The sequence below is a fragment of the Bos indicus x Bos taurus genome, chromosome 5 (assembly GCF_003369695.1).
Source record: "Bos indicus x Bos taurus breed Angus x Brahman F1 hybrid chromosome 5, Bos_hybrid_MaternalHap_v2.0, whole genome shotgun sequence".
Classification (NCBI taxonomy): Eukaryota; Metazoa; Chordata; class Mammalia; order Artiodactyla; family Bovidae; genus Bos; species Bos indicus x Bos taurus.
The window spans coordinates 13,757,214-13,772,681 of record NC_040080.1 but is presented as its reverse complement, the minus strand read 5'-3'; the positions used below and the strand labels follow the sequence as shown (position 1 = coordinate 13,772,681).

At 50.6% G+C, this 15,468-nt stretch overlaps 1 protein-coding gene across 4 annotated transcripts in view; it reads left to right on the top strand.

Annotated features, from left to right (window-relative positions):
* Positions 1-15,254, top strand: part of CRACR2A (calcium release activated channel regulator 2A) — a 158,424-nt gene extending 143,170 nt beyond the window's left edge. For 2 of the 4 annotated variants that reach the window (XM_027541053.1, XM_027541054.1), the window contains exons 16-18: positions 4,479-4,580; positions 7,182-7,258; positions 9,094-15,254. In XM_027541053.1, coding sequence (XP_027396854.1) covers positions 4,479-4,580; positions 7,182-7,258; positions 9,094-9,178 — 264 coding nt within the window. In that variant the 3' untranslated portion in view covers positions 9,179-15,254. The remainder of the gene's footprint in view (positions 1-4,478; positions 4,581-7,181; positions 7,259-9,093) is intronic. The other 2 variants (XM_027541052.1, XM_027541051.1) reach the window with 1 other exon arrangement.
* Positions 15,255-15,468: the final 214 nt, after the last annotated feature.

Sequence of the window (15,468 nt, the reverse complement as noted above, 5' to 3'; positions counted from 1 at the left end):
TACAAAGAGTCGGACATGACTTAGCGACTGAAAACAACAACACAAGCCAGATACGCTGATATTTCTCCTGAATCCAGATTGCTGGTCCCCAGTGCCCGCAGTCCTGGCATACTAACTTCTTGTTTGGATCTTTCTGTCACCCCCAGAACTCTGTCCCATTAAGCCTGTGCATCAAGAAAGTAGCATCTGAACCAAATCATGAACCAGCAAGACCAGTGAGTGAATCTGAGCTGGAATAAAACCATGGAGATTAATGTCACGTAGGCTGTTTGCCTTATAACTGAGAAATCCTGAGATGCAGAGAGAAGTGACTTGTCAGAGGATCCACAGCTGGTCAGGTGGCATAGCCAGGGCTGGAATCTAAGGTCTGCTCCTGCACTCTGCTCCTCCCTCATCACATGGCTCTGGTTACACCTGCTTCTGAGAAATAGACGTTCATCTCTTTCTGGCCCTTCCGGCTTCCACCTCAAAGCAGAATAGCCCTGCAGGTCTCCGCTCCCTTCCTGGACGACTGGCTGGCTCTCACTCTGTGATCTTTGTCGCCGGTGACAATGTATAGCACTTGGCAAAAATAGCAGCTTGATTTTTTTCCCCCATGTTCCAAGTTGAGCTCAAAGTGCTGGCAGTTTAGAACGAACTACACAAATAAATCTTGTTTTGACTCATCTTCGGGGTGGGGGGGTTGGATAAATATGGAAACCCCCAAGATATAATTTTGCAGTCATTTTTTTGTTCTTAGCATAACTGCGCGCTTTAATGTGTTAAGATTTTTTTTTCCTGCCTCTGGAGAAATACAGCACTTGCCTGGCTAAGTGCTTTTCCTTGCCTCCCAGCAAATAGGTATTAACACACACACACACACTCACACACACACACTGTCTCTCTCTCTCTCTCACACACACACATAGCTACCAAATGCAACAGCTGCATGTCCTAAGCTTGCTCCAAGTTGACAGTTCCTGTAAGTTAAAGTCAGAGATGGAGAATATTTGAATTTCAACAAGTCTGTCTTCCAAGAAGTTCAAGTTTAGAGAAAAGTAACTGAATGGTGGAAGGTGGAAAGAGGCTTCTGAGGACAGTGGGAGGATAGACACCAGCACTGAAACCCACCTCCCAACTCAGGGAGTAGAGAGGGGAGAGAGGAGGGAGTGGTCCCATGAGAGCTGCAGCAGAACTGGACAGGGCCTGGAGGGCCTGCCCAGAGACTGTGCCCAGCTGGCCACTCCTTCCCTCCAACCTGGGGTGCCCTCTTGGCTTTGTGAAAGTGAAATTGATAGTCGCTCAGCTGTATCCAACTCTTTGCGACCCCATGGATTCCAACTCACCAGGCTCCCCTGTCCACGGAATTCACCAGGCAACAATACTGGAGTGGGTTGCCATGCCCTCCTGCAGGGGATCTTCCCGACCCAGGGATCAAACCTGCGTCTCCTGCATTGCAGGCAGATTCTTTACCGTCTGAGCTGCTAGGGAAGCCCCATGTGACCTTACCAACATCTATAGAAACATCCACAGACATTGAGTGGCTGCAGACTTAGGCACCGAAGGAGGTGCTCCTCAGACTTTCAAAAGAAAGTATCACTTCATCTGATGGGTCATTAGGAGCATCTTTGTTCAAGCAGTGGACGGACAGGCCGGCAGCTAGTTAGGTAGGTGAATGACATAAAGTGTAGGCAGAGGGCTCAAGTGTTGAGGTTCAAGTCAGAGAGGGCCGTGAGACCCCAGCCCAGCCCCAGCTCCTCCCATGTTGGAGACGGATCTAGGGCAGAGTGAGGACACCTGGCTGCCCATGATGGGTAGCACGGGCCGTGGCCTTACGTATGTTCTGACTTTTTTTTGCTGCATCTTTGGAGATAGGCCTAGTTCTCCTACATCACAGGGCCCACGGAGGAGAAGCGAGGGGCCAGAGAGTTTGTGTAGGAGGAGAACACTGCAAAGAGCAGAAACCACCACTCCAGCTGGGGCCTGGGCTTTTTTTTTTTTTTCTCCTGCTCCTTCTAAACTCTTTCATCTTTATTTTTATTTTTCAGCCAGGAATCGTTTTAGGAAAGAAGGCCACTTTCCTTTTTCAGGGGCAGCTCTGCTGCTCATGGTACAAGTGCTAGGCTGCCTGTTCCTACCTCATCCCGTTTGGTCATTCAGGACCCACGGAGAAAAACCAGCCATTTCCAGTAACAATATCAGACTCCAGGCTAGAATCCCACCGTGCGATTTCAAGTCTGATGCTCCTATTTTCACAGAGTTTCCACATCGAGAAATCCCAGCAGCCTTAAGTCATTTCTCACACACCCATCTACAAATATCTCTCACATGTGCTCCAAACAACAAGGCTTTTGGCTCGTTTTCCTGCTTCTTCCTCTTTTGTTCCTTTTCTGTGAAAAACTGTTTGCAAGAGTTTCTGTGGGACAAAACAGGTGAGACTGGGGGGCATCGCTGGTCCCTGAAGTCTGGTTAAGAGGGAGTCTGGTGGACCCTGCATGCAGCCATGAGCATTTCTTACACACAGATACCTGGAATGTGGCAGAGCCTGCCCAGCACACACACCAACATGTGCACAAGTCAACCTACTTCCGATGTCTCGGAGGACACTTTAAGATCCTGGAGTGCCTCGAGTCATCATTCGTCCCACCATGGATATGCAGAAATACTGCCTTCAGAGAGTTCTGGTTAATGAGACAGTAGATAGCAGAGGAGCTTCTCAGGTGGCTCAGTGGTAAAGAACCTGCCTGCCAATGCAGGAGACCTGGGTTCAGTCCCTGGGTGGGGAAGCTCCCCTGGAGAAAGAAATGGCACCCCACTCCAGTACTCTTGCCTGGAAAATCCCGTGGACAGAGGAGCCTGGTGGGCTGCAGTCCATGGGGTCGCGAAGAGTTGGACACGACTGAGCAACTTCCCTTTCACTTTTCACTTTCATGCTTTGGAGAAGGAAGTGGCACCCCACTCCAGTGTTCTTGCCTGGAGAATCCCAGAGACGGGGGAGCCTGGTGGACTGCCGACTATGGGGTCACACAGAATTGGACACGACTGAAGCGACTTAGCAGCAGCAGCAGCAAAGTAGCAGAGGTCATTGGAAATAAGAACTTAGAGCCAAAGATTTGAGAAAGGTGATCCATATACTAAAGGATGGGTCTTCATAACACTGACTTTACTGGATGTTATTTTGGATTCTCTGAGCTCTAACGTTCTCATTTAATCAATGAGAATTTTTTCACTACTGAACTTCAATAAAAAGGAATGTGTACACTGAGGAACCAGGGAGGCTTCATTTCAAATGTGATGACATTTAAACTTCTGTAGGAGTCCTGTTGGAGGGACCATGGACATTTGCTTGACCGGGTCTAGGGTAAGGCAGCTGAACTGTTGGTGACGCTGTAACCACTGGCTGACTTCTGGAATCCCACGGCTCTCTCTACTTTGTGAAACACAGAGCTGCAGTGAATAACTAGTTGTTACCAAATTATGATGAAAAGCCCCTAATTAAATATCTCACAGAACAAAAATAACAACCTGAGTGAATGTGAACATTACCACATTGACTCAGTCTCTGTGTGTCTTGGGCCCTTGGGGTGCAGGAACTCTTGGGTGCAGGGAACCTGGGGTGTAAGAACCCTGGGGAGCAAGGACCCTGGACGGCAGGGATCCCAGGGTGCAGGGACCTGGGGTGCAAAGAGCTTGGGAGTGCAGGGAACCTGGGATGCAGGGACCCTGGAGTGCAGACACCCCAGTGTGCAGAGACCCTGGAGTGCAGGGATCCTGGGGTGCAAGTCCCCAGCTGATACATCACAGCTACTGGAGGAGTAAGTAGGGTTGAGCCCTCGAATTAACCTGTTATTTTGGCCCATGAACTGTGGGTGCTCCAGCCCCCATTCTTCCTGATTGGGACTTCTTCAGAGCCAGGGTACCCAGGACAGGGATCCCTGTGGGGTGACCTCCAGGAAAGCACACGACAGCCATGTATTGGGCACTGTGGGCCCAGGACCATGAGTGGGACCCGGACCCATCCTTAGAGGAGCAATGTGCCAAGTTCAAGGTCCCCGGAGGTGCCACTGCTGGCAGCATAGTCCCTGGACCACCTCCTAAGCCCATCACAGTAACTCCTTGTTCATTCGGTCATGTCGACCAAATCTGGTCACTTGGGAATGCCCGTGGGGACTGTGTACAGACCCTTATTTTATCAGCATCAGCTGTGCCCTCGTTCTACTCCAGCTAGGACCCGAGGAGCAGGCTGGAGGAGGGGGGTCCCTGCACAGAGGACTGGGAGGCATCAGAGGCAGCCTCAGGCACTCACAGAAGCCCAGCAAACTAAGGCTCTGAAAGACTGAGGTCCCCTCTCCGCTCTGGGCTGACTGTCTTATCACCCAACCTCTGTGGCAGCAGAGAGTTTGCAAGCCAGTTTGAGTCTTTGCAGCCAGTGTTTTCACCTGCCCTTCCAGGTTCTCCTTAAAGATGTATCTCTCAGTTGGGGATTATCTTTTCCACAGGAAGCTGTGGGAGACCGCATTCCTGTTCTTCTGCTGGCCAACAAAATTGACAATGAGAAAGAGCGGGAAGTGCCGCGAGGCCTGGGGGAGCAGCTGGCCAAGGTGAGGGGCGAGCATCCCATCTCTCTGGACGGGGAGGGACCCCAGGGGGGTCATGCATGTGCCCAGAGCCAGGCTGGGATCCTTCTTGGGGAGGCCCCTGGGAAGGAAGCAAGCGGGTCGGATGGTGTCCTGGCATCGGGGGGCAGTCCAGCTGCTGTGCATGTGGAACTTTCTGCAGAGAACCAAGGTTGCAAGACAGACTTGCCTTGGGTGTGGGGCATTTCCCAAATCCTCTTCCTTGAAACTCAGAATTATGAATCTTCAGAGGCTGCAGCTGTGCACGCATTCAGCCATGTCCGCCTCATGACCCCGTGGACTGTAGCCACCAGGCTCCTCTGTCCATGGGATTCTCCAGGCAAGAACACTGGAATGAGTTGCCATTTCCTCCTCCAGGAGATCTTCCCGACCCAGGGATCAAACCCCAGTCTGCCTTCGTCTCCCGAATCTGCCTGTGATGCAGGAGACACAGGCAGATTTTTTACCTAAAAGCCATCGGGGAAGCCCAAACCATCCGCTAGGAGGAGGTTCCTTATTTCAGTCCCCCAGGCGATCCTTGAGTTCCATCCATCCATGTTTCTTGACTTGGTCGTCTTCACAGATGACGCGCTCACTCCCCACCAGGCCATGTGCTCTTCCTTGGAGAGTGTTCTTCCTGTTAGAGCATTCCTCTTTCCCACCAAGACTGAGCCTCCAAGCTGCAGACTCCAGACAAACTCAGGGCAGGCCCTGCAAAGCCGCCCATTAAAATAAGCACCAGCCCCCTCGCCCAAGCGGAGGACCAATGTGGCTTGAAGGAAATCAGGCAGCAACACAAACCACGCTCGCTCTTGGCAGCCTGCTTTCCCTTGGAGCAGATTCTAGGAACCGTGTGTCTGTGAGCTAGTGCTCTGCAGCACCAGGATTCCATAAATCTTGGTGTGCTTGCTCGAGACAGGGACTTACGGCCTCTGGGGCTGGGCAGGCAGGCACAGGGGTGAGATTCACGGGAGGAGGAGGAGGAGGAAGGTCCGGCAGCTGTGTGGTCAGCGGGCAGCTGCATGTCCCTGGGCCACATCCGCAATTCCAGGTCCAAAGAGCTCCAAACACAAGAACCTGACCAGGACTGCAGTTGGGACTTTTTATGGTTTTTGTTTACTTCACTTTGAATGAATATTCAAATGCTTCATTGAAGAAATAGTAATATATTTGATTATAGGGTGCTGTTGTATATCCACAGAGGCTATTATCTAATATATATTATGGACAAGTATTATCTTTCTTGTCCTTATTTCTGGGTTTTCCTGGTGGCTCAGATGGTAAAGAATCTGCCTGCAATGCGGGAGACCCAGGTTTCATCCCTGGGTCTGGAAGATCCCCTGGAGAAAGGAATGGCAACTCACTGCAGTATTCTTGCCTGGAGAAAGTCATGGACAGAGGTTACAGTCCATGGGGTCGCAAAGAGTTAAACACAACTGAGCAACTAACACTATTATCTTTCTAAAACAAAAATTCTGGATTTCGAAATACACCTGGATCCAAGGAGTTTGATTAAGGAACTGCAGATCTGTATTTTTATCATTCCTTTTTATTTTTCTTTCTTTCTTTCTGTAAGTACAAAAAAGAGAAGGCCGGGAGAAGTTAAGTGATCTGTTCCGTCATTACCCGTCCTCAGTGGTGGGGTCGGGACTTGAAGCTAAGGGGCAAATCGTGTCTTCCAGTTCCAGGTCTATGTGCTCCCCCCACCCCCACCATGGAGCCTTCATCCTTCCATGGACTGAAGGGGAGTCAGGACAGAGGTGTGCAGGGACCAGACCAGGCGAAGGCAGAGGACAGAGCTGGACCAGCATTCTTGGGGCCTCCTGATCTGTGGCTATGGACGCATCTGCACCCAGCTGCCTGTCCCCCAGGGTGGCAGCCTCCAGGGCTCCTGCCAGATGCCATTAGCATTGTCATTAACAAAGCAGGAAGCCTGTTAATGGGAGTGATAAATGGAATAGAATGAGCCTTGGCCAAACCCCCTGTCCCCACACTTGCAGTCCACCCTCTGCCTGGTGAGGTGACGGACAGTTGTCCTGGGGCCCCAGGGTCCTGTACCCCAGGGTCAACAGCACAGGCAGCCGGAGTGTGCGTTAGCTGGTATGTGAATTATTAATAACTGTGCCCGTGTGCCAGGGAAAGCGAGCGGCTGGGAGCCCAGGGGAGACCTGAACAGGCTCACCCACCATTTGTACCCTCTCGAGCCTCAGTTTCCCTGCCTGTAAAGCAGGAAGGATGTCACCCACCCTGGCCTCTGTCTGAGTCTTGGCCTGCATTGCAGGCTGGTGTGAGAAGAAAAAGCAGCCCGTACACCCCAGACAGCAATTCCAGAAAGCGTGAAGCACTAAGGCAGCGGCATAGGTTGGGTTGTTTTAAAGTTCTTATGGCTCCTCTGGGAGATGGTTCCGGAACCTGCATCCGTCAGGGAGCCCGAGGGACAGAACTCAGCCTGGTACAGAGTAGGGAGGGCTCGCGAGGAAGTGAAGGTGTGGCAGGTGTAGACGGGCATTCTCCCCCCACCCAAGGCTCCCTCCATCCCACCCCTCCCCACAACTCTTCTTCATGCCCTCTGTCCTCTGATTCCAGGAACACGACCTGATCTTCTACGAATGCAGCGCCTATTCTGGTCACAACACGGAAGAGCCTGTGCTCCATCTGGCCAGGTAATGAGACGCTACTCAGCTGGTGTCTCTGTGTCCTAAACCCCCTCTGTCTGTCTGAGCCATCTGGGTAGAGGGGCTGGAGCCCTAGGCCTTTGTGTGGGACCCCAGGGTCAGGAACAGACCTCTGAAATACCATGACAAAAAGAGAGCCTCCTTGCCTGTCACCCGCCCCCATCGACACCCCGCCCCCACCCCCACCGCAGTCTTTGTCTTCAGAGTCTTAACGGCTGCCAGCCATTTCCCAGAGATCCTCTTTTTAAATGCAAATGCTTTGGGAAAGGTCAGATCAGAGGCCCTTCAATGCTGCCTAATGTTTTACCAAGGATTAGTTGGCAGCCAGCTGGCTTATACTGTGGACTCCTGTTGGAGGGGGAGGGGAGCCAAGGAGAGGGGCTGCGATGGGGGACACAGAGGTACCCTAGAAGACAGCGCTCAAAGGACTGGTGCTGTGAGCCTCTACCTACACCAAGGCTAAGGAGACAGGACCACACAGGCCCCAGTCTCAATCCTTGGGCATTCACTCATTCATCTATCTAGGCATCCATCCATTGCTCTATCCATCCCTTCATCCCTCACTCCATCCCTCCATCCATCCAGCCATCCATCTACCCACCCACCCACCCACCCACCCATCCATCCATCTCTTCATCCCTCTACCCCCCTATCCATCCGTCCATCCATCCATCCCTCCCTCCCTCCATCTACCCACCCACCCATCCATCAACCCATCCATCCATCCATTCATCTCTTCATCTCTCCATCCATCCATCTGTCCATCCACCCCCCATCCATCCGTCCATCCCTCCCTCCACCCATCCATCCATCCCTCCCTTCCTCCATCCATCCATCCATTTGTCCATCCATCCATCCCTCCCTCCCTCCATCCAGCCATCCATTTGTCCATCCACCCATCCCCATCCATCAACCCACCCAGCAGACACTGCTTAGTGCTTATGTCATGCTGAGTATTCATTCTGGAGCATCTAAAAGATATATATATATATTTTTTTTTTTTTTTAATAATTAAGAGCACAGAACAACTTATTTGGTGCACTGGAGACATTGTGGAGATATGAAAGACCTAGAGATTTGTGGGGAAAACTCTAGGCTTTTCTCTGCCACTGATTCCCAGGGCAAGTTGCCCTGCCTGCCAGGGTTTTGCCTCCAACATGGGAACATCCATCCTACCTTCTCTGCTCTTATGTGAAAATCGGTAGAGATGCTTCCGGTGAAAGTTCTTGGAGAATATAAAGCAGGGATAAGATCCCTGACACTATTTTTGATCCTTCACCTCTCATAGTTAATCTGGAGCTCTGGCCACATGGGAAGCCCTTGCTCAGTCGTGTCCGACTCTTTGCAACCCCATGGACTGTAGCCTACCAGGTTCCTCTGTCCAAGGGATTTTCCAGGCAATAGTACTGGAGTGGATTGCCATTTCCTTCTCCACTCCATAAAGTTAATAACCAATAAATATAATGTTTGCGCCTCTGCTGGGTTGCTGGGTACTATGATAAGCTTCAGAGACACAGAGACAAAGGATACAGTCTCTGTCATCAGCGTCTCACTCTCTGCTAAGAAGCAGCGATGGGACTGTAACAGAGGAAGGACCCAAGTGCTACCAGGGGCACTTACATTATCCAGAGCATCAGGGGAGGCTGCCTGGAGGAGGTGTTGTGAAAGATCCATACTGATTACAACTCTAGCTTTACAAATCACTGTTGTGCACCTGTGCCCGGCCCAGGGGAGACTTGGAACACTGTCTCTGATGCTCTTGGGAGGCTGGGTCTGTCCCAGCAGCTCCTCTGCTGCTGACCCTCCACCTTCCCCTCCCCTAGGATCCTCAAGGAGCAAGAAGACACAGTGAGGGAAGACACCATTCAGGTTGACCGCCCTGCCAAGAAGAAAGCCTGCTGCGGCTGATATGCGCCTCGCAGGGCTTCCGCCGGGACCTGAGGCCACGGGGCCGCCCTGCCTCCTGCACACGGGCTCCTGCGCAGATGCCCCCGCCAAGACCCAGTGGGCCTTAGTCTCCATCGGCGATGGGCCCCCCTCCACTGTGGAAGGAAAGCACAGCCCCAAGGACAGCTGCTCTCTGGGTGTCTCGGGGTCTCTCCCTCTCTTCTCTGTCTGGACCCAGATGTCGCTACCATCCTTCCTTCTCCCCCAGCTTGGTTTCCTGGGGGAACGGACAGATGGGCTTTTCCAGAAAAGCCACCCCGTGCCTTCTCCACCTCCCTTCTCCCCACCCTGCCCTTAGGAGCCTGGCACTGAGGTTGCCATGGCAACTGTGCAGGGCAGACTGGCAGCTTCCTGTAGGTCAAAGACACAGGACTGGGCAATGCTGGGCGATCAGTCCAGCCTCAGAGCCTGTTCTCTGGATGCCAGTGGACACCCTTGGCATGTGCTTCATTGGCCTTGAGGTGCCCGTGGGTGCTGAGTCCATCAAACTGAGATACCTGCTTCCTGTTCCACCCTCAGCCCCAGGGGACCTGCTCCTTCCCCAGCTTCAGGGCCCCTCCTTTCTCAGCAGCCGTCTGGCCTCTGTGTTTATCCCTGTGGGTTCTTTGGAGCTGCGCCTTACAAAAGCCACAGCCTTCTTCCCCACCGCCCACCTGCTCCCCCGACTCCTCAGGGTGGACTCTGGGTGATAAATGTACGCTGGGGTCAGGGAGTGGGCTGACCAACTGCTTAACTTCAGCGAGGAGATGAAAAGAAAACCTGGGCAACAAAACCAGCTGCTGCTAAACAGAGTGACCATGTCTGAGGTTATCAGCAAGGTACATAGAGCCATGTAAAAGCCATTTTCTGAATGTTTCTCAGAATAGCTCTTCAAGAATTGTACCTGATGATTATTGGGGTAGATTGACAGGCAGGCAGGAGGCCCAACATCGGGTCTGTAGTTACTGACTTCATTTTATTTTACTTTTCTAGAAAGCTATATTTGTTTCAAGTGTGGCTGTGATGTTGACATTTGGGGGGTTCTGAGCAGTGAGCAAAGGGTAGCTGCCAGCTTTGGCACCCCTGTGACAGCCCCTGAACAGGGCACTTGAACGAAGGACACTGATCTGGGCTGGTGTGTGGTCCGTTCCGCTGGGTTCTGAGGTCCCACCCCTTGGCAGTGCTCCAGCATCACTGACTAGCATCTGAGGCTGGCAAGGGCACTCTCACCCTGAGTGGAAACTTGGAAGCAAAGATAATAAACATCACTGCTGCTGACCATTCTAGGGCTAGACCCCGGCCCCACATAGGAGAGTGGGTGATGTCCACATGCTGTTGGGGCATGCAGGAAGGGAGGGGACAGAAAGAGTCTGCAAACCACCAAGAAGATGATTCAAGAAAGCTGCACACAGCCAGCTGGGCAGGGTAGGGGGCAGTCACTGGCCAAGAGCTCCCAAGGGTGTGCCTATGGCCTCCTGCCCAGATCGGCCAGAGGGTCAGAGACCACAGGCCACAGGCAAGCGCCAGCTTCCTTTGTTCAGGCTTTCTCTCTCGTCCACCTTTGTAGGCACCTGGGAGCCCCCGGAGGGTGGGTGACAAGAGCCAGCACTGAATGCCAGGAGGGACCCAGGACCTTGAGCATTCCTGCTCCCTCCTGGGCCTCCGTGGCATCAGTAACATTAGGGCTCTGGGGGGCTCTTCCTGCTCAGAGGGCTTGTGTTCATCATCTGATGGGCTCTGGCCCCCAGCCCCAGTGTGGGGGACTCACAGGAGGTCCTTTCCCTAAGAGAGGGTACTGCCAGTGTCTCACTAGTGAGATGGTCACCAGCAGTGTCTGTATGTGACGTGTCTGTGTGTCTGTGTGTGTGCCTTTACTGCAGCCCCTTGTCCCTAGCTTGGGTTTCAAGTAGGGTGGGATAACCCTAGTGCCTGGGCTTTCAGCCCATGGGGTGAATCCTCACCACCCCTCAAGGATCCAGGCAGAGAGAGGGGCAGGAAGGTGGTCAGGCTTCTGCGGCTCCCTTCTCCACGCCCAGCTGAGAAAACATGATGTATGGGGACTTTGTAGAGACTCTGAGAACTTCCGTGCCCCCGGATCTCAGTTGCCCCCTACCCCACTATTCCTTTAAAGCAAGACTGTTGGACACCAGCCCGGCCCAGAGCCTAGCACAGGGTGGCAGCAAAGCCTCCCAGCTCTAGCCCCTTGCAGCAGGAATAGCTCTGAGCAAGTCACTGAAGCAGGTTTCCTATGTGTCTGTGGACAGGAGGTTTCCACGTGGACCTCTAGGAATGCTTCGGGTACGGTGGGAGGCAGCATGTGTGACGTGCCTGGAACACTTAGGTGCTGACAAGCAGGGGCTACTGTCACTGTCAAGCTCGAGTTTCTGCCCAGAACATTTGCCTCGCTTCGGTTTCAGATTCAGCACCAGCCAACACTAAGCGTCTTCCCGTCACTGGGCGCCTCCCAGACACCTCCTTGTTTTTGTTTCTGCTTGTCCGGTTCTTTGCTCGACTCTGAGCTCGTGTCTGGTGTGACCTCCTGGCTCTGCCCATCTTTGTCCTGGGGGCTTCCTGGTTTTCTACTCAGACCGCATCCCACCACATTCCCTCCCTGCCATGGTGCTCCCAGTGCCTGCCCAGGGATGCCCTAGGCTCCCAGTGCCTGCCCAGGGATGCCCTGTGCTCCCAGTGCCTACCCAGGGATGCCCTGTGCTTATCACCATCTCTGGCCTCATGCTGGCCGCTCCCATTCTGACTGCTTGGACCTCTCCCGGGTCTGCTGCTGCCTCTGGCCACGAACTCCAGCACCAAACCAACACCCTGGTGGCTTTGCTCCTTGTCCAGCACTCATTTCCCCTTTGGGGTCTTTTCTGTTCCTCCTGGCTCTCTCCCGCCTCTCCTCTACCCTGTACTGCTCTTTCCCCAGTGTTCATACCTCTGCCCAATCTTGGACGCCCCTCCAGCCTCCCCTCGCCCAGGTCTGCTCCAGGCCACACCTGCATCCTCCATCATAGATGGCTCAACCCTTTGTTTCTGTCAGTAGCAGGCCCTACTCCAAAGGATCTTAAAACAGTTTCAGCTAAGGTGTTCATGCCCGTGGTGTTCAGGGCCGTATCTGTATTTTAACAAAGAACTCTAAGAAAGGCATACTTTAACCCAAAGGAATAAATCCCTAGCAGACTATTAAGCACCATAATGGTTTATGGGGTCAAATATTTAAGACAGCGCTGCTTCTCCTGTTCTCCTCCTAAAGATCAGTTTGCTTCATGTACTTTCGGGCTCTAAGTTCCTGTATGTTTATAATTGTTTTGTCTTCCTGATGGTTGGACCCTCTATCATCATAAAATGTGCTTCTTTGTCTTTACTCACGATTTTTGCCCTAGAGACTGTTTTGTCTGATGTTCGTGTGGCCACTCGGGCCCTTTTGGTGGATACATCTCCTGAATGGCATATCTTCTCTGTCCTTTTACCTTCAGCCTGTTTGTGTCCTTGAACCTAAAGTGGGTCTCTCGTAGACAGCATGTAGATGGAGTCACGTTTCCTTTTCTTCCAATCTCTGCCTTTTAACTGGAGAGTTTAATCTGTTTATATTTAATGTGATGGGTAAAGTATGATTTACGTCAGCCATTTTGCCGTTTCTGTATTTCACGTGTCTTTTTTGTCCCTGTATTCCTCCACTACTGCCTTCCTTTGTGTTAGTTATTTTCTAGTGTACAACTGTAATTCTCTTGTAATTTTATTTACAATGTGTAATTTATTTGTTTTCTTGGTGGTTGCCCCGAGGGTCACCATTAATATCTCAATTTGTTACAGTTTGGATTAATAATGACTTAATTCCAAGAGTATGAAAAATTTATTCCTACATAATTCCATTCCACCCTCCTTTTTGTTGTTATTATTATAAATTACATCTTTATACATTTTATGCCCATCAACATAGATGTTTATTTATTGTTTTATGCAGTTGCCTTTTAAGTCAGAAAAAAGGAGTTACAAATGAAAAATATGTTTATATCATCTTTACTTATGTAATTTTTTTTTTACCAGTGCTCGTTACTTTTTCATGTTGATTGAAGTTGCTATTTAGTGTCCTTTATTTCTGTAGTAGTTTTTGTAGGGCAAGTCTGCTACAGATACACTCTCAATTTTGTTTATCCAGAAATGTCTGATTTATCCTTCACTTTTAAAAGATAGTCTGACCAGATATAGAACCTTTGATTGACGGTGTTTCTTCCCTGTCACTACTTTGACTTTACCATCCCGATGTTTCTGGCCACCATGGTTTCTGATGAGAAGCCAGCTGTTCATCTGATTAAGGATCATTTGTATGTGGTGAGTTGCTTGTTTCTTGCTGCTTTCAAAGCTCTTTGTCTTTCAATAGTTTGATTCTTATGGGTCTAGCAATAGACCCCTTTGAGTTTATCCTACTTGCAGTTGGGCTGAGTTTCTTGAATGTATAAATTAATGGCTTTCAGCAAGTTTGGGGAGTTTTTGGTTATTATTTCTTTAAATAGTCCTTCTGCCCCTCTACCCCCTCCCTTCCTTCTAGGGCCCTGTTATACATATACTGGCATGCTTTATGGTGTCTCACAGGTTTCTGAGGTTCTGTTCATTTTTCTTTATTTTTTTAAAGTTGTGTTCCTAGGACCAGATAATCTCAATTGCCTTGTCTTCAAGCCCACTAATTCTTTCTTCTGCCTGCTCAGATATGCTATCAGGACCCTCTAGTCAATTTTTCACTGTACTTTTAGTGAATTTTATTATTGTCCTCATCAACTCCACAATTTCTGATTGCTTCTTTTTTTATAATTTATGTCTTTTATTGATACTCTCTATTTGGTGAGATATTATTCTCATGCTTCCCTTCAGTTATTTAGACATGGCTTCCTGTAGGTCTTTGAACATGTTTTAGATAGCTGATTGACAGTTTCAAAGACCTCTCAGTGGTAGCCATCTGCCCTGTGCACAGGTTGAGCTCTGCTTGCCAGCTCCTGCTGCCTTCCTGCACTTCACCCAACATAACCAGGACTCTGGCCTCATCCCTTAGCCCCACCCTGAACCTCCTGCACAGGGTCTTTCTTCTCTTCTGGACTGGAAGAGGACCTTAACATCAGAAGCTGTTTGGATCTGAGAAGCCCTCCCCTCCACCTGGAGCTTCTGGCCACCCTGATGGAGATGAGATGCTCAAGGAAGTGTTCAGTTCCTTGGGGAAGTGAAGAGAGACCTCAGATAGTTGTCCCCTTCCTTCCAGGAATCCAGACATCCCACAAAGCTTCACTCCCAAAGGACAGGTGTGGGAAGATTGCAAATCAGAAGCTTATTTAAAAAGTAGTTTAATTACTTCCAAATCATGAAATCACAGTACATACGCATATAAAACCCAAGACGTAGGTGGCCTGTTGCTGACAGGCCCTAGGTGTCCTGCCATGTTGTCTTCCCATAGTCTGGGGGACAGAAAGTGGCTCTTCAAATTCCAACCAACTCAGCCAAAATCCATAGTTATGAGCTATTCCCTCCCTCCTCATTGTGGGGTGTGTGTCGGTGGGGAGGAAACGGTGATGTTGGCAGGATATGGGAGCTTTCTAAACCTCCCCACTTCCTATTAATATTTCTATTAATAGACATACTGATCCTCAGCCGTGGCAATAACAAAGAACATTATAACTCCACCCTTCACACAATGCAGGGCAGCCACTTAATCTAAGTGCCCTACATAGGAAGAACCTCCTGGAAGTGATGGGGTTTGGGAAGCCATATGGTGCTCAGCAGAGGACCTGAAGTCAATGTGGAAACTGAGCAGTGTTGGAATAGGCTGGGCTGCTTATCATCCATGGGCAGGACTGCGTCAGGTTCAAGGACTGACCCCCTCAGGGGGCTGGACTTCATCAGGGCTTTGGCTCTGATTCAGAAGTGGTCTTTGCAGGTTCTTGTCACAGCACCAGGAAAGTCCACTGCTCAAAGTATAAGGACTCCTAGGACCAGTGAGGCCTGTGCTGTTATAATGAATTATGACTGGATCCATCTGACCTATAACAATAAATAATACACATAAAAACTCTGCACTGCTAATCAAAAATGCCCAAAGAACATGGACAGAGAGAATGGAATCTTTTTTGACTCGAAAAGAATTAAAGTGTGGTACTCAAGGGGACTCATAATGAGTTTGGATCATGTGACCATGGAACTGGAGTTTGATGAGCACATGTAGCATGAGGTCAAGGGCAGAAGATGGGGGTGCTGGTGCGACATTTGGCCAAGGGTTGCCAGGCTGC